This window comes from Sceloporus occidentalis, unplaced genomic scaffold (assembly GCF_023333645.1).
Source record: "Sceloporus occidentalis isolate IW3139 unplaced genomic scaffold, rSceOcc1.0.p SCAF_5, whole genome shotgun sequence".
NCBI classification, from domain to species: Eukaryota; Metazoa; Chordata; class Lepidosauria; order Squamata; family Phrynosomatidae; genus Sceloporus; species Sceloporus occidentalis.
The window spans coordinates 43,682,143-43,700,918 of NW_028316985.1; the positions used below are offsets into that span (position 1 = coordinate 43,682,143).

The 18,776-nt window shown below is 39.9% G+C and overlaps 2 protein-coding genes across 3 annotated transcripts in view; one reads left to right on the forward strand and one right to left on the reverse strand.

Moving 5' to 3' along the window:
- The window catches only part of LOC149312087 (coiled-coil domain-containing protein 38-like), a 24,923-nt gene extending 19,256 nt beyond the window's left edge, over positions 1–5,667 (forward strand). For both annotated transcript variants that reach the window (XM_089523933.1, XM_089523934.1), the window contains exons 13-16: positions 908–1,043; positions 2,305–2,519; positions 2,851–2,944; positions 5,167–5,667. In XM_089523933.1, the coding sequence (XP_089380059.1) occupies positions 908–1,043; positions 2,305–2,519; positions 2,851–2,944; positions 5,167–5,274 (553 nt within the window). In that variant the 3' untranslated portion in view covers positions 5,275–5,667. The remainder of the gene's footprint in view (positions 1–907; positions 1,044–2,304; positions 2,520–2,850; positions 2,945–5,166) is intronic.
- LOC149312088 (small nuclear ribonucleoprotein F) lies at positions 5,542–10,629 on the reverse strand. The gene is made up of 4 exons (XM_089523935.1): positions 10,505–10,629; positions 8,098–8,223; positions 6,607–6,671; positions 5,542–5,763 (listed from the first exon to the last, which is right to left on the reverse strand). The coding sequence occupies exons 1-4, from the start codon at positions 10,505–10,507 to the stop codon at positions 5,697–5,699; spliced, it is 261 nt and encodes an 86-aa protein (XP_089380061.1). The 5' UTR covers positions 10,508–10,629; the 3' UTR covers positions 5,542–5,696.
- Positions 10,630–18,776: the final 8,147 nt, after the last annotated feature.

The following is an 18,776-nucleotide window of genomic DNA, read 5'->3' on the forward strand; positions in this document are numbered from 1 at the left end:
AAAGGGCCTGGTTCCCCCGTCCCTGCCCTGTGTGGCTTTACTTTAGAATAAAGACACATGGGACAGGGAAGAAGAGGGCCCGGTTCCCCTCTGTCCCTGCCCTGTGCAGCTTTACTCTGAAGTAAAGCCGTGCAGGGCAGGGAGTTGGGAGTGTGCCCTTTTGACTCTGACCCATGCCCAACCACCCACACTGAGTGACACCCTGCTGCGGGGTGCCACTACTGTGTGGTGTGAAATGGGAGGAAGTTAACGGGAGAATGAAACCATGAGTTACTGCACTGGGTGACACCAACCCTAGGGATGCCATTATTACACAGTACCAAGTCCAAAAGGATTCAGAGACTGTACCCTGTCCTTTGGTTCAACCACAGGCAGGTCCAGATCTGAATGCTTAGCAGGTTTCACAAGACGACAGCATTTTTGTCTAATCCAAATTGTGTTTCATCTTGTGAGTGCTTATCCATCCTGGTACTGCTCCCATAATAGTGGCCCAGGATACCTTACTGCTGGGGGAGTGGGGTGGGGGAGACACACATGTTGCTGGTGTTCCCTATCTCAGCGTACACAAATTTCCAGGGCCTCACCTATAATACTTTGCTTTGAGAAAACACCCTCCTTTTTGTCCGCAGACACTTCCTAAAAGATCTCACAGCAGAATGTAGATACTGTGACCACAACATTGCCCCATGTCTTCCACGGATTATTTTACTGTGTCTGCCTGATAAAGAACTCCCTGAAACTGAAAGCCAGCATGATATATTTTGTGCCTTTTGGATGGCCTTAAATGTATCACAACAAGATAGGTGTTTAATTTTGCTTTGTTTTATTTTATGGCCAACATAGCAACCCCTACAGCACAGCTAATTTACCGAACAATTTTGAACAGTCTTAACATTTTTAAATGCAGGGAGCAAAGAATAAAGAGCCTTGTAGATGAAAAAGAAGCTCTTAAAGTAGCTTGCGCCAAAGAAGAAGCCAAAAGCGCAGAACTAGAACTAAAAGCCAAATTATTTGCTACAAGAGACTATAATTCAGCAGCCATGGTAAGCTAGTGTGTATCAATCATCTTTATAATAATGACACCACTTTCATAGGGATATGTTGCATTAAGATAATAGCTGAGACAGAGGCATAATGATTCCTAGCTCTGTGACTTCACTACAAGGCTTGACTCAGCATGTCTGTGAGAAATGGCACAAGGAAACCAATCCTGATATCATGCCTGGTATTGGTCAAAGAAATAGTGGTATAGTAGGTATATATTGAGATGTCCAAAGAGATCATCCTAAGAGGCCACAGAAAACACTGGGTCTGTTTCAGCTACACAAATGTTACCACCCAAAACAATAACCACAGTGATAGGATACCACCAAGTCTTGGACAGCTTCTAAAAAGTGTAAATAGTGTAGTCCTATTGCTGGGTGTTGCCCTTTTTGTTTTTGTTATTTTTAAAACTTTTAACAAATATAATACAACTATAAATTCATTGTTTACAAACAGTTCATTATAACACAGCAGTCAAACACAATTATCAGTTCTTTCTCCAGACTGTGAAATGACTAACTTGTCTTTAGACAAACAATGGTTTATTTTCTTACTTGCAGTGAGAAATTATGTCAACCAGTTTTAAGACTGTCCCCCCCACCCACCCCCAACAAAGATGTAGGCATAGAGGAGGGTTCCAGATATTCTGGCTGAAATTCTGTTGATGACATGAGCACATAACGCTGCCTGTGTCCTTTTTTGTACGTTGCAAAGGGGGCATTCAGTACCACCTTTGCAGTGTGTAACATCTTCCTGCAGCTTTCATATGCTGGGATATGTTCCCATGACCATTTACTAGCAAGAAAGAAGAATGGCAGGAAGCACCAAGGCAGCAAATGGCTATAGTTCAACATCCAGGACAAAACAGGTCAAATCACCCTCCTGGATTTCCAGCTACTTGCTGGAAATCCAGAACAGTGATATTAGCTCCCTTCTTACGGCTGCAGAACTGCAGCCCAATGCTGCCCAGACTCCTATTAACTTTCCCCAGCCAATAAATGGCCATGGCAGCCCACCTTGGCATGTGGAAGCTGTCTTCTGGGGTGGGAGAGCTGTTGAATAGCATGAATGGTGTTACATTCTGCCTGCATGGTTCAAGATGTTGGCCTACATACCCAGATCTTAATCTTGATGTTATGTAGAGATGTTCTAGCACCTTTGAAACTAAATGAAAGAAAGAAGTTGGCAGCATGAACTTTCGTAGACTTAAATCTGCTTCCTCAGATGCATTTGGGCTGATGTCTGATGTTCTTTGTTAAGGATAAAACGCTGAATTCACTTACTAAAAAAGTGGCAGAAGTATACAAAACTTGCTGTGGACCAGATGAAGTGTCCAGCCTGAGTCCATTTCAGATGCTGAAAGTAATAGAAATCCGGGTGTCAGAACTCTGTGAGATGTTGGAAACACTTCCAAAAGAATACATGGAAACTGTTGAAGCCACTGAAAAACTCAGGGCAAAAGAAAGAAGACAGAGGTAATTTTAATACCAATGTGTATAACCCAAGTCTGGCAGATATATACAGTTGTCCCTTCTTATCCAGAGTCCAGATAAAAAAATGCAGGACCTCAAGTCCCATTACTCACTATGGTGGGGCACCATGTGCACAGCCATTAGTGTGGCTGCCTGCATGCAGCTCTATTAAAAACAGGGCTTGCCATCTGCAGAAGCTCAAATCTGCAGATGACAAGCCCGCAGATAACAAGAGCCCACTTTGTTTGTATGAATAAATGGGATTGTTTTACCCCAACAACATTCTAATAGATTCTTTGAATTTTAAAAATGCTCGTTTCTTTAATCTGTGAAGGGTCCGTGAAGATAAACTGAAAGAACTGAAAAGGATTCAGGAAGAGCGGGTAAAGAATGCTCTTGAAAGAGCAATTGCAGCACCAAAGAAAAGGGTGAGTAGCACTGATTTTTAAAATGCCTTGAACAGTTCATAGCTAGCAGCACACATATTTTTAGTGTATATAATCCTCTTGGTGGTGATGTAATACCATACTGCACAGCTGTTTTTGTAATATCTGGGCTACCAACTAGTTGCTAAAATCACGAGTTAACTTTGGGGCAGTATACTCCATTCACTTAAGAAAAGCCATGTCTCATAAGTCAACCCACAGTACAGTTCAGCACTGTTGTTGTGTGTGCCTTCACATCGTTTGACTTACAGCAACCCTAAAGCAAACCTATCACATGATTTTCTTGGCTTCTTGGCAAGATTTGTCCAGAGGGGATGTGCTTTTCCCTTCCTTTGTAGCTGAGAAAGTGTGACTTGCCCAGTCATCCAAGAGTTTCCATGGCTGAGCAGAGATTCAAACTCTGGCCTTCCAATGCTCAAGCCACACAGTGGTTGAACTCTTTTTAATAGGATTCTAGATACTATGAAGACAGTGACTAAAACAGTGGGGTGGGACCCCCCCCCCCCCCCGGGTATTGTGCTCAATACCTGGAGGCCCTGGATAAAACTGTTCTAATCTGAATGATGTTATTTCCATATAAGATGTTAAACTATGAATATTTATGAATGTGCAAATGAAAATACGCACACCAAATAAAATATTTATAATCATACAGTATTTCAAGTGGGGGGTACGCAGCATCCTCATGTAGATGTAAAAGGGAGTCCCAAGGGTAAAGTTTGAATAACAGGACTACACCATTAGCTAATATCTCATGTCTTATTCCTATGTTCTCATGTTATGTACAGTATATTGTTACTTTTTATTTTTATAAGTGTTATAATTAAAAAACAACAACCTATGTAGCAGTGCACTTAACTGCCTCAAATCATAAGCACATAAAACCAATACTGGGAAGTATAAATACTCTAAAGAGTCACCTGTTCTTGGAAGTTAAGCAGAATCAGCCCTGGTTAGTACTGGGATGGGAGACTGCCAACAAATACCAGGTGTTGTAAGCTGTATTTCAGAGGAAGGACCTGACAATACACCTCTTGAGTTTTTCTTGCCTAATGAAACCGTATGAAATTTGTGTGGTCGCCATTAAATCAACAGGTGATTTGAAGGCACCCACATACATTCATGGCTTGTTGCTTTAAACTTGCAATCATCTATAAGAAACCAGGGACACTACAGCATTGCAAAGAACATACTGCTTCAGTATATAGAATGCAGTAGCATTTCAGATCCAGCTGAAATTGCTTTGTTCTTTTTGTTTGACCATAGTGTCAATTATACTTAAGTTTTCCAATGTATGCCAGAAAAGTCACTAACTTTTTATTGGCCCAGAAAAACAAACTGCAGCTATTGTAGTTGTAACACACTTTCTCCAAACTAGTACTTTTTATGTAACCAGTCTACATCAGATTAAGCCCACTTAAATTAGTGGGACTTGTTACGACTAATCTGTCCCACTGATTTCACCTGGTGTTCTCTGAGCATGGCTGAGCCTCCATTCAAACCAACATGATGTTTTCAGCCAGGTCCCAGTTTATGAAAGAAAGCACACGTTCTGCCAAAATTCTTCCCTACAAAACAAAGTCCTTCAGATTTCCACATCTAGATATAAGTGCATGCAATTCAACTGGAAAAAATGAATTTTCTGTCCTACTACCACCTTCTGAAAATGCTACAGGGGCTGCATCTGCACTGAAGCAATAATCCAGTTTGATATCACTTTAACTGCCATGGCTCAGTACTGTAGAATTCTGGGAAGTGTCGTTTGTTGTGGCTGTGAAGGCTAAATGTCTCACAAAACTATAGTTCCCAGAATTCCATAGCATTGAGCCATGGCAGTTAAAGTGGTGTGAAACTAGATTACTTCTGCAGCACAATTGAAGCCAAAGTGATATCCTGCTACACAGAACATCCTTCTGCTATTGGAAGACAGGTCTTGGGATGAACCAGTTAACAGCCAAGTCTGTTATCTAAACACCTACAGGAAAATAAATCCCACTAAACTCAGTGGACCTTACTTCTCAGTAGGCACGCTAAGTAGTATAGCAGTTTTCAGAGTTATTAAAAATGTATCGATACCATGAACATTTAAATAATCCATGTTTTACACAATTTTAGAAAAAATGTTGAAAGAATGTTAAAGTTTACATAAGAAAACTGAAGGTGATTTAACAAGGTTTTGCTTATATTTTCTGTTCTCATTTTAGGTGGGAAGAAAATTGGTGCACCGCTCACAGCCCCCAAAAACTAGCCAGGGACAAGAAACTGTTATAGATCTAACTACAAAAAGTGAAGATGATTACTATTTTACATGAATTTTTGTAACATAAATTATTTCTGGAATAGCTCTGAGGGCATGCAGTCTGGTAACGTCCAGATGTTTTGCACTAGAGCTCCCATAACTCTCGACTATGAATGGTTAGGGCTCATGAGAGCTGCAGTCCAAAGCATCTGGGAGATACCTGGCTACCTACCCTCAATTATTTCTAGCTTATTTTAGCAGCTGTATTAAATAAAAATGTGACAGGATAAATTTGATCCAGTATGGACTGTGATCAAATAACTAGCAGAATTAAGAACCATAAGAAGTAGCATTTTTATTTTGTATAGCGATACTTTCCTTTCCCAACAGTATTTATTTTTTTCTTCAGCAAGATTGTTACAAGAAACAAAAAACTTTATGAAAACATTAAAAATTCACAAGATCGGTTTTTTTATTCTTCTTTTCCAAAAATAGTTATTCTCTCATTTCTCCATCTTCTTCTTCTTCTTCCACACCCCTTATGTAAAGGACATTATTGCATCTGTAATGAAACCAAAAGTTACTTATTTCTGGTTTGATTCATATGGATTTTAAATACAAGCTTTGGAAAAGTTGATGCACCCCACTATTTCATATTCCAAGTTGTTGTGAAGTATTATATGTTTGCTGCTGTGTTAATTAGTAATAAAAATAAGTTTATTGCTTATGACATATTATATTACTACAGCTTCCAACTCTTATCATAGCTATATTAAACAAATTTGAAAATTACTCGTTCAAGTGCATAGGAAATTAAGAAATTCTTCAATATACTCCAAGGAATATTTAAAATCAAGAATTTCTTCTAACCCAAAAGTATTCTGTTTTAGAAGTCTGTTTTTTGTCCAGGCTGCCCATGGGTTACATGAGTTCATATAACATTAGTTTACTTTCACGTGTTGGAAAAAAACTATCTTTCTACGCATTTTCTCTGTCCTCCAGCAGATTCTATCATATGTTTCTGCTGGAACCTGACCACAGAGTCACACTAGAGGACCTAGAGATTCCTTCTCTAGGCTTTTGTAGGACTACCAGTGTGACTCTATGGTCAACATCTGACAGAAGCATGTCATAGAATTGCACTGGAGGACCTAGCAAATGCATAGAAAGAACACTTAATCATTCATTGCAGGTAAGAGAAATAGGATTTCAGATTTTACACAAAAATCATATTGTGCAAATGGTCTCAGAACAGATCCCTCATATAATACATGGGCCACCTGTACTGTGACATCCATAGAACTTTACTTTCAGATGCACTTCTTTATATGCAGTGGAAATTGAATGGATTTTAGCACGTGCTTCATCTGTCCTCTAAATTCTGTTATAGGTTAATGCCAGTTACCTTATCAGAACTTCACCAAGGTGTCCCGACAGTGCACCATCAATGTACTCTTCTGTATTTGCAAGCTTTAAAAGAATTAATACAAATGAATAAGGGAGAGATAAGACCTTACAACAACAGAATTTTTGATATAAGAGTTCCTTAAAATCTTAATATAAAGTCACACATCATGTTGTCCTTTAGTCGAAGTGTGAAAACACACTTGAAAATAGATATTTTTATTCTAAAATCTCTCTGCAGATGTATGATGAAAATGTCAACTTCTTTAAGAAAACTAGTGCTGGCTCTCCTTACGGCTGACAGCAGAACACATTAAAATAATTGTAATAAAAGTTATAGTCACCAAAATTAGTCTCTAATAAAAAATGAAAGACTTTGTTAACTGATCCTATTAGTGCAAACTACGCAACCATTCAAAGGTTCATAACTTTTTCAGCCTAAAGGGCTGCTTCATCTTATCTGTCAGCGGCCACATATGCATGTGTGTAACCCCCATCACCATGAGGTTTACATCCCCTTCCTTGCCTATTGAGCTCTACAGATTGCTAGGAGAGGTGATAATGAAAGTCTATCCATCCCAGTGTTTTTCATTGAAATTATTTGCTTGCCTGCTATCAGCAGTAAAAAACAAGTCTTGGAAGTGGATTTGCTGTGAGTTGGGAAAGACTTTTACTTCTCCCACCAGCACTGCCCCACCATTGCTGAGAGCAGCAACAACACATTTTCCACCTAACCCTTGTCTGATCGTCCGGATTACAGTTAAAGGGGAGGGATGGGATCCTTCCTAGTTTTGCAAACTGCACCAAGAACAGCCAAGGATCTTAGATTGTGCACCAGGTATGGTCATTTACAGTTTAAGGACAGCCTTGCATTTTCATGTGAGATTCAGGAAACATTGTTTTGCTTCGTGTTAATAAGTTGTGTTTCTAAAACAAACAAAACCAGAAGGAAGTGGAAATGGAATAAAAAGGGATACTGTGATCATGTAAGTAGAACCAAGATATCATTTTGGCTATTGTATTTTGTATTAGCGGATGTTTCCAAGAAATCTTTAGAGAAAGTACCACACAGAGTGTATAACATTAATCAAATCTGGATGGGAGCATGGCAGGCACAGCAGTGGTTAAGTCTGATTTATCCAGCAGGAGACATGGCTAGCACACTATCCAAACCTGTGCAAAAGCCTTGCTGCCCATTATTGCCATCTAACATCCAGCATGAAAGCCAGCTATAGAACTATTTTTAAACTATGTACCTGATATTTCAATGTGACCCCATTCCCGAACAGGACAAATCTGTACTCTTAATCCAGTGCTCTGACCAACCAACATCTCTGTCTTGTCTGGATAAATTAAATCTTGTGTTTCTGCACTTATATAGTAAAGCACAATAAGTATTTCCTCCCTACGAAACAGTGTGCTTGGATGTCTGTACTAAGTGGATAGTTTCACTTCTGCCAATCTTCTTACTGATCCCCCCCAACTTGTTTACCTGCATATTCATGTAGCCATCAACAGAGACGAGGTAGCCCTTATATTCCATTCCCCACTTCAGTTTCACCATCACAGGCTTCCCAGTCAGCCCATTTAGGAAGGGCTTTGGATTAAGAGGCAAACTCTGCATAGGACAAAGTGAGATGTAAGAAACACAATGAATCAGAAGAAATGCGTTCTGCCCACACACTGGACCACCAGATGCTTATGGGAAGTCCATAAGCAGGACATGAGGATAACAGTACCGTCTCACTCCCACAGAAGCATACTGTACCTTATATTGAGAGTATTATACACTCCTGATTAGCTGTTATTATTATACAGTGATCCCTCCACATTTGCTGGGGTTTGGGGGGGGGGGAAGGATCCCCATGAATGTGAAAAAAACCACTATTCCTTTCACCTGAGAGAACACTTCTCTAGGAATCTCCAGGTCATCCAATGCAACTCTATGGTCAACATCTGCCAGGCGTTTATCGGAGAATCAAGCTGGAGGACCTACAAATGTCTAGACAAGTGTTTTCTATAGGAACTCTAGGTTCTGCAGCACAACTCTATGATCAACTTTTGGCAGAGTTGCACTAGAGATTCCTAGAAGAGAGAACATATCAAAACTGTAAATAATCGAGGCTGCAAAAATCAAAGCTGCTAATGTGGAGGGCCAACTGTATAGCCTTACTCTTCAGAGTCTTCAATATCTGCTGTTCAAAGTCAATCCTGGTGATTGCTATTGCTCTCTGTGGCAGGAAATTCAATAGTTTCAGAGCTATGTTGGATCAGAACCAAGACCTACTCAGTCCACTATCGAATTTCACAGAGACATCTGGTCCACCGGATGTCTGCAGGAAACCAACAAGGAGGACATAAGTGCAAAAGCCCTTCCTCGCTGCTGTATGATGCTTCTGAAGTAGCCATCAACACTCTTATTCTCCCTAAATCTGGTCCTCTTAAGTTAGTGGCCCTTAGCACCTTCTATGCTGTAAACTCCATTAGAGGTACATCCAGCCCTCCATATGAACGGATTCAACCCTCCACAACTTGAAAATAGTTTTAAAATATATAAATCCCAAAGAGCAAACCTTGTTTTTGCCATTTTACATTAAGGATGACATTTTACTCTGCCGCTGTATATAACGGGGCTTCAGCATCCATGGATTTTAGTATTGACAGGGAGAACTGTACTTCCTTTTATCAAATTTCTCAACATTTTACTCTAGTGAAGGAGCCCCACTATTACAACGGGACAGAAACTTCTTTATTCATATTCCCTACATTGTGTAATTTTACACACACAAACACACCCTCGTTCCCCTCAACCATTCAGAAACACTACAGTTTTTCCTGGCAAGGTTTCCTCTAAGAGTTGGAGGGGTTGGTTTGCTCTGTTGAGTCCCTGTAACAGAAGATAGATAGATAGATAGATAGATAACAATAGCAGTAATGTTGTTGTTGTTGTTGTTGTTGTGTACTTTCAAGACATTTTTGACTTATGGTGACCCTATCATGGGGTTTTCTAGGCAGGTTTCTTCGGAGGGTGTTTGCTGTTGGTATCCTCTGAGGCTGAGAGAGTGTGACTTCCCAAGGTTTTTTGTAATGCCTGAGCTCATTTCACAGACCCACATTTCCCTTTTCGAGGCGAGACCATTAGTCCACCCAGGTCTGTATTATCTTCAAAATCTGGATTCCTCCCCAAACGTTGAAGTTGACCAGACGTCCTCCTTTTCCAGGACATGTCCTCCATTTCAACCTTCTGTTCAGGAGGAACTACAAGATATCCTCCTTTTTTAGCATGACTAAGAACCACGGATTTACGTTTACATTAGTGTTTTTTTACCTTTTACATGGACATGTCATATATATATATATATATATGGCCATAGCCTATATATTTGGTCATATCCTATATATATATGTGTGTGTATATATATATAGGATATATACATCCTACATATACATCCTATATATTTGGTCATATCCTACATATATACATACATACATACATACATACAGGATATGACCAAATATATAGGATATGGCCATAAAGAAAAGCTGAAAAACACTAATATTGGTGATTCTTAGCCATGCTACCCATCATCCTCCACTATCTGCTGCCATGGGAGGGGATAATGTGCGTTGTACTCCAAAAGTGGTGAGAGCCAGAGTGGTTTTATTGTTGGACTACTGGCTCTGGAGACCAGGGTTCAAATCCTGGCTCAGCCATGAAACTCAATGGTTGACCTTAGGCAAGTTACACTCTCTCAGCCTCAGAGGATGGCAATGGCAAACCCCCTCTAAGGAAACCCCAGGATAGGTTTGCCTTAGGGTCGCCATAAGTCAGAAACGACTTGAAGGCAAAGCAGAGGCTCCTCTGAGGCCTACTAGGCCCCAAAGCCTTCTTCACTCACCATAGCAACGCAGCCAAGGAGGCGACGGCGGCTGCAAGGAACAAAAATTACCCGCGGGCTGCACGTGCGCCCGCCACAGCTCGGTACGAAAAAAGGGCCCAGGAAGTGACGTCAGGACAGTTCCGCTTCCGCCAGCCTTCCTATTGACCTTTCTATATTTTCTATCTCTATGGTTCACGCCGATAGCAAAAACGCGCGCTCTGATTGGTGAACTGACACAAAAAAGGCGGGACTAAGCGCCGTCAAGGGTCAACGGCAGCATAGAGATAGACTATAGAGTGACACTGCAGACAATATCATATAAAACAAAGCAGGGTTAGATTCAGGAGGAAGAGGAGTGGAGCTAGAAGGAATATCAACAGTCACTCTAAGGCAGTGGTTTCCACAAACTGTGCCCTTTAAGAGATGTGTTTGGACTTCAGCTCCCAGAAGCCTCAGTCATGTTGGCCAATAGCCTGGGATTCTGGGAGCTGAAGTCCAAAAGCCCTTCAAAGACCATACTTTAGGGAGCTCTGCCCTAAAATATGCTACAACAGTGGTCCCCAAACTGTTCTCTTTAAAGGGATTTTGGACTTCAGTTCCCAGAATTCCAGACTATTGGCCAATAGTCTGAACTATTTGATGGAATTTCCAAAATCTCTTTTAAAAAGGGCACAGTTTGGGGACCACTGTGCTGCAATATGCCAACAAATATGGACAACAAAGAGGTGGCCACAGACTGGAAACCATACTCTGTGTGTGTGTGTGTGTGTGTGTGTGTGTGTATATATATATATATACATATATATATGAACAAGAAGTTTTAGATGGTATGGAGAGAAGTAGATGGATTAGAAGATGGGAAAGAAGTATTTTGTAATTTGTAATGACTGATTGTAGTTGTCGTATGATGGTGTGTGTGTGTGTGTGTGTATATATATATATATATATTAGTATGTTTTTTAAAATAAAGATTCTCTCTCTCCCTATATATATATATATATATATATATCCCAGATACTATAATATATATATATATCTCAAAGATACTATATATATATATATATATATATATATATATATATCCCAAATATACTATCTATCTATCTATCTATCTATCTATCTATCTCCCAAAGATTATATATATATATATATATATATATATATCCCAAATATGATAGATAGATAGATAGATAGATAGTATATTTGGGATATATATATATATATATATATAGTATCTTTGGGAGATAGATAGATAGATAGATATAGATAGTATATTTGGGATATATATCTCCCAAATATACTATCTATCTATCTATCTATCTCCCAAAGATACTATATATATATATATATATATATATATATATATCCCAAATATACTATCTATACTATCTATCTATCTATCATCTATCTATCCCAAACCATAAAAAAGAAGGTACAAAAGACTGCAGCAACTGTAGGACAATAGCACTAATCCATCTTTCCATCAGAACTATCTGATCCTATGAATTATTGCATGTGTTTTGGCCAGCAGATGGCAGTAAATAAGTTACAATGCAAAAGTGGAGCCCTCTGGTGAACTGCTTGAAAGCTGATATTTCACAAATCCCCCCTCCCTTTTTTAAAAACAAACCCCTTATATTGTTTTTCTTTAATGTACCTCTAAATTAAAGTCTATCCAAATGCAATTCATAAATTGAGCATGGAAAGTTATTTTGTAAAAAAAAGAAAAAAGAAAAAGAAATGTTGTGTGCCTTGATGTTGTTGTTTCTGACTTAGCTGTGGGATAAGGTCCTTTGTATTATTTTGTATTAACAGAAACTCTAGTTAATATTCCCATTAATACAAAGATGGGTGCCACTGATAGGAGAAGGACAGGATAAGCACGGACGGAGTAAGGATGGGAGCAATCCCTCCTTACTCCATGTGAGAATCATCTTTGTTCACAGATTCAACCATTCACAACTTGAAAATATTCAAAAAATATAAATTCCCAAAAGCACAGCTTGATTTTGGCATTTTATATAAGGGACACATTTTACTATACCATTGTATATTATGGGACGAACATCCACAAATTTTGCTATCCACTGGGGATCCTGGAATGAAACCCCAGCAGATACCAAGGGCCCACTGTGTTTTTATTTGTGAGTTTTTGAAATCTTGTTGTGAGCTGCTCTGACACCTAGAAAATCCAGGATATAAAATAAATAATATCCCCATCACCTTTCACCACTAGGCTGGCTAGTCATTCAACAAAATCTGGAGAGCCATACATTCTGCATTCCAGATTTAAGGTCAACATCCATTCATTTCATTTTCTCCTATCATTGTGAAAGATAGTAGAAAGATTATTTGTACTAATTTTATGGAAACCATTTGTACACAAGAAATGTAGATGTTTTATGTGAACATTAAAAACAATGTTGCATCTGTTTTACACAAATGATGTAAAATAAATGATACCATATTTAAAATGCTGGCAATCTGTCTTGCTTTGCATCAGCAATGTGTACAAGTAATTTGTTTTTTCTTTTAATTTGTTATCATTCTTCAGTAAAGCTAGACATCCCAGGGCAAATTCTGTTTTTCAGCTCTGCTGGTGGGGAAACATATTTTGCATTTGTTAATAACAAACACGCAAGTTAGGCAGCCATACTACAGGGAAAATATTCAGTTCTGAAAAAACATTAGAAAATGCTGATGGGGTTTCCTCATTTCTGATAACATAGTATTGCTTTCTGTAGTATTGTTTTCTTCCACATATTTTACATTAATTATTTGGAACAAAGATTATGTGATGAGGAGAACAAAAGCATTTGTGTTTGTGTGATTATTCCGCTGTTTCGGAAGAGAGAGAGGATCAGCGCTGTGTCCTGGAGGAATCTGGAAGCTCCACTTTCATATCAACGTTTTCTCAACCAAAACTTAATGCTGGCTTCAAATCATAGAAACTGCTCAAAAGTCAGGTTCCTGCCAAGAGAGATTACAAGCATGGATGCAAAAGCAGCATCCTTGAGGGAAATGTGTTTAGGGTACCTAATATTCATCATGATGGAATAAAATTTGAGAATATAATTATTTTAAACAGCTTTAAAGTCTGACAGACTGTGGAATATGCATCCCACAATTACTAGATTTATTCTGCATTTTGGAAAAATAGGTCAAATAATTCATCCTGTTTCAGTATTGTCTAATCTGGCAAGCAGTGGTGCTCTGGAGATTCACATCATCTGCTATTAAATCCTTTTAACTAGAGATGCCATGAATCCATCTTGGGATGTTCTCAGTGCAAAGTATATGGCCTACCATACTGAGTTATGGCCCTTCTGAGTAACGATGTGGACTGACATGCTGGATATTAAAAAAATTATATCCATCCTGATTGTACAGATCTGCAACAGTCCATGCTACTTCATTTTGGTCTGCTGGTGTTGTCGTTTTGTTTGAGCCTGAGGCTGTACCTCTGTTTTGCTTGCCTTAAAGATGCAAGTCAGATCCAGTTTATGAATTCATTTTAGATCTCCTTAGAATTGTTTGAAACACAAAGCAATGGAGTCCACCACAAACGGAAACAAAATATATATCATATATTAAAAGTTAATAAGTAAAGAAAGGCTTGATGATTCAAGATAAAGGAAAAATGGGAGAAGAATATACATCTGTCTTGCTTCTCTATTATCCTTGGTTCATACCCTTTCTCTACGTTGATGCTTGCATAATACAATCCACTGTACTGAGCAAGGATATGAACTTGGCTTTCCCAGCATTAAGTTCAGAAATGCTTATACAGCATAAGACAGGCAGATGCCAACCCAATGCCAGATACAGATCTTCTGACTAGCTCCTACTTATTTATTGTTCATTAGATGGTATAAGATGCAGGTGGACAGCTTATGGGTCACCAGATGTTGAAGCACTTCCCTTCATGTCTCACCATTGACTATATCGGCTAAGAGTGATGGGAGTTTCACAAGGTGCCTGCCTGAGATACAAATGCATTTTATTTCCTGTTTCCCTGTTGTCCATAGTTGCTGCTGTCTTAACCAGCCTTCTTCTTTTATGGAGTGGCATCACTATGGTGTGGTAACTCAAGGTGTCAATTCAAGGTAACTCAAGCTTCCGATGTGGAAGAAATGGAGCTCCACTTACGGGGCTTTTGAGCCAATTCAGAAGAGGTAAGTCGGGCACTGGAGACAGAGCAATAAGCTCATATCTCTGATCACAAATGAGAAAGTACTTGAAGACAGCTTCAAGAACTCATCACCATAGCGCTCACATCACACAATGGTAATCTGGCTATCCCTCTGGCTGTGTGGATGTGTTGCTCCTAATGCTGTTACATTTTATTCTGTCTCTGTCTTTCTTCCATGGGATATGCATATGGTTTCCAAGCGGTCTCTCCTCTAAGCACTAAATGTATGCAGACCTGTTTAGCTTCAACAGATTTGCTGCATTATGTGCCTTCAAACCACTTGTATAACTTTTTATTTACATTTCCCTCTTTAATCTGTTTTTTAATAGTGGTGTTATGGTACATCCATGTGAAACTAGGACTATACAGTCATGCCAAAACATAAACAGAAGGAAAGGAAGAGGAAAAAAGCAAGATTACAAAGACAAGTAAGTGATGAAATAACTGCTCCTATTTTCTTTCTGTCCTGAGGATCTGTCTCTTCATAGAGTTTACCTTTGCATCACTTTAGAATGAGGAAATAGGCATTTTCTTGAAATCTATACAATTGCCAGCTCTGTAGCACGACATCCAATTTTAATAATCTCCTTCTTTCTTTTCCAATGCAAATGACAAAAGATAGATGTGTAGTATGCTTACTTCAGAAGAACAATGATGCTTTCTAAAGTATTAGCATACCAGTTCCAAAGTAAATCCAGTAAAAAAGACTGATGAATGGAAGCTGGTTGCTGCATGTAGAGCTGATGTAGTAGCAGATCTACATCTTATTCTCAGTCCCCATCCATGATCTACGAAGCTGTCTGGATGCAGCTTTTGAAGCACATTAGCCTTGCTCATTCAGGATAATTCCTTGTTATTTGTTTTATTTATTATTCCACTCTTCCTCCAAGGAACTCAGAGTGGAATGCATAGTCCTTTTCCTCCCTCTACATGCACACCGCTATCCTTTCAACAACTCTGGTTAGACCAAGAACTAGATTATGCCCAAGGCCATCTGCAGCGTTAGGGCCAGCCATGTTAAATTAGGATAGCAAGGCATGAGTTAATATCTTTTTGGGGACATAATAATAATAATAATAATAATAATAATAATAATAATTTGTTTTATTTATATACCGCTATTCCAAAGATCATAGCGGTGAACAGCAAGTAAGCTAATTAGCAAGTAAGCTAATTTGCCCCCAACAGTCTGGGTACTCATTTTAGCGACATCGGAAGGATGCAAGCCTGAGTCGAGCTTGGGCCCTTTTGCTGGTCTTGAACTCGCAACCTTGTGGTTTCGAGTGAATGGCTGCAGTACAGGCATTTAACCACTGCGCCACCAGGGCTCCATAACATGTCCTGTTGAATTCATAAAGCCGGGGAAGAAAAACACACACAGTTTGTCGTAAAATTTAAAGACGTATGAAAAATGTGGGTTTCTGTTGTCATCTAGAGTCTAAATGTTCCTTTTGGATTCATGAAGCTTTCCAAAAAAACTGAATCCAACTTGAAACAAGCCCGGGCCACATTATGGCACTGAGCTCATTTCTTTCCAGGCTCCTTTCCACTTTGGGCCCCAGCTTCAGGGGGTGAAACTTGTAGATCAAAACTGGTGAAAGTTATTCCCACAAAACATTACATATCAAAATTAACACAGCTCCAAGAAACTTTTTTTTAAAGTCTTGGCAAATAAATACTTTCATAGTGTTTATGGACTTCCCGGGTGTTAACTGCTTGGCATCCCACCAGCTGTGAATTAGAAAAGCCATTAGATTTATTTGCTAAAGACTGTAAAGTGAAACTCAAGATTTTGCAAACAGAGTCTAATTCTGTTTACATAATGCTTGTCAGATCTAGTAATAGCAGTATACACCTTACAGCTAATTCCAGAATAAGAGAGGCACAAAAACAGCTAACATACTTTGCTTCTGAACATAACAAGTTTGGCTTTTTATTATGGTGAGCAACATATATAATTATAGATTATTAGCTCATGAATTATGGTGTTGCCATCATATTTTATGAAATGAGACTGGTCAACATATAATACTAAGCTATTTATTTATTTATTTATTTGCATCTCATATGAGTAGCTCAAAGCAGCTTAGAAAACAGCATACTGATCATGTAAACCCATGAAACCAACAATAGCATATATTAATTAGATCTTCAGTGTGATATGGTCCCTGGTGCAGAACTAGGGTTGCCATAATTCTGGACCTCCAAACTGGGACAAATGTAGGACAAAAGTAGGACAAAATTTTCAAATGTAGGACACATTTTATAAAAATGGAGGACACGCAAAAAAAATGATTTTTTTAAAAATGTTAATATAAATGCATGTTTCTTAGGCATGATCAAAATGGAGGACATTTTGGCATTGTTCCTAGACAGATGGCAGAAATGTACTTCCCTTTCTGGCTAATCTCCCCCCCCCCCTTCCAAACAGCATATTTGAGCATTGAAGAGGAGGAAGAGTGGAAAAGGCAGAGGAGGAGGAAGAGGAGAAGAAGAAGAGGAGGAGGAAGAAGGGGAGGAAGAGGAGGAGGAGAAGAAGAGATGGAGAAGAAGAGGAGGAGGAAGAAGATGAAGAAGAGGAGGAAAAGGAGGAAGAAGGAAGAGGAAGAAGGGGAGGAAGAAGAGGAGGAGGAGGAGGAGGAGAGGAGGAAGAAGAAGAGGAGGAAAAAGATGAAGAAGAAGGGGAGGAAGAGGAGGAGAAAGAAGAAGAAGAGGAGGAGGAAGAAGGGGAGGAAGAAAAGGAGGCAGAAGAAGAGGAGGAGGAGAAAGAGGAAAGGCTCTTTCCCCTGCCTGGCTGCCTCCGTCGCCAACGGAGGAAGCCAGGCAAGGGAATGGGGCCTCGCTGAAGCCAAGCCCCAAACCCCTGCCTGGCTGCCTCCGTCGCCGTTTTGCCCCCACCCCCGGGAATTCCCCCCCCCCCCCCAGAGACGGAGGCAGCCAAGCAGAGGTTTGGGGCTTGGCTTCAGCCGTCCTCCAAGCCCCAGCCAAGCCTGCAGGACTTGCTGGGGGGGAGTCCCGGGGGCGGGGCCAAACCGGGGTGGGACCGTGCGGACCCGCCCCAAATCGGGAAAGTCCCGCCCCCAGGCGGGATATGGGAAGCCTATGCAGAACCCATAAACCAAAAACTACAAACCATCACTCTGAGAATAGAGACAGCTCTGATCTTGGAGTAGGAACTTCACTGGATTCTTCTCTCCCTTAATGACAATGCAGATAGGTCTTTACCCTTTACTGCTCTGATATGGGAGGTCTGATTATAGAGATCAGAGGGGGAAAAGAGGAGCACTTGTGCTACAGGAACTATTGGATCCACAGGATCTGAAGCTCTCTCAGCCATTAACTACTCCCCCAAATGAACAGAAAATGTAAACTACTCCTGGAGTTGGTCCTGGAGCTGGTCCAAATTCATGCCTAATTGTTGCCATAAGTAACAAATGTTTTGGAGGCACACAACAACAACGACCATTGCTTAAAATGTTGTGCAGAGAGAGTGGGCTTAGTGAAATACATGTTCTGCAGCCTTGCAGCATGGTGTGAAATATCACAGCTGATGCAATCAGAAGGAAATCTGCAGTGTGGGGTGCATCAAGACAAAAAGAGATAACTAACCACATATAGCAGGTTGCCACTTTTGTTTGAGTCTGCAAAATCATGAAACTGCCTGGAATCTTTCAGGACCAGAGCTATCCCTACAATTCAGCAGAAAGAGATAAATGCCTCAGTTGGAAGATATTGGGGTGGGGGTTGGGGTGGGGATGGGGGGACAAAGCAGTGGTGTACCTAGTATATTTGACAGGTCATTTTTAATACCCCTTTCTTCTCTTCAAAAGCCTTTTACAGGTCTGATGGAGCTGTTGGTTGAGAAGCAAAGGGACATGACCCTTTTTGCCACCCAGGCAGTAGAGCCACCAGATCCGGGCACATCCTGGTTCCTGAATTCAAGCCAGAAGAGGTAAGACGGCTTATTTGTTAATGGGATAAACTCCTAGATGTAGTTTTCTTTATGTTTGGGGGCCTCTTGGCTTTGACAATGGAACCCTGTCCTATGGCACATCATCATCAGTGGGCTTCAGTCTCCACTGTTCTTACACTGAGTTA

What these genes read in the sequence shown, in the direction of transcription:
- LOC149312088 (XM_089523935.1), bottom strand. An exon ending in ATGGCTACATGAATATGCAG is followed by an intron (nt 6,672 to 8,097) that starts GTAAACAAGTTG and finishes ATTCTTTTAAAG; the next exon opens with CTTGCAAATACAGAAGAGTA. An exon ending in CTTGGTGAAGTTCTGATAAG is followed by an intron (nt 5,764 to 6,606) that starts GTAACTGGCATT and finishes GTTTCATTACAG; the next exon opens with ATGCAATAATGTCCTTTACA.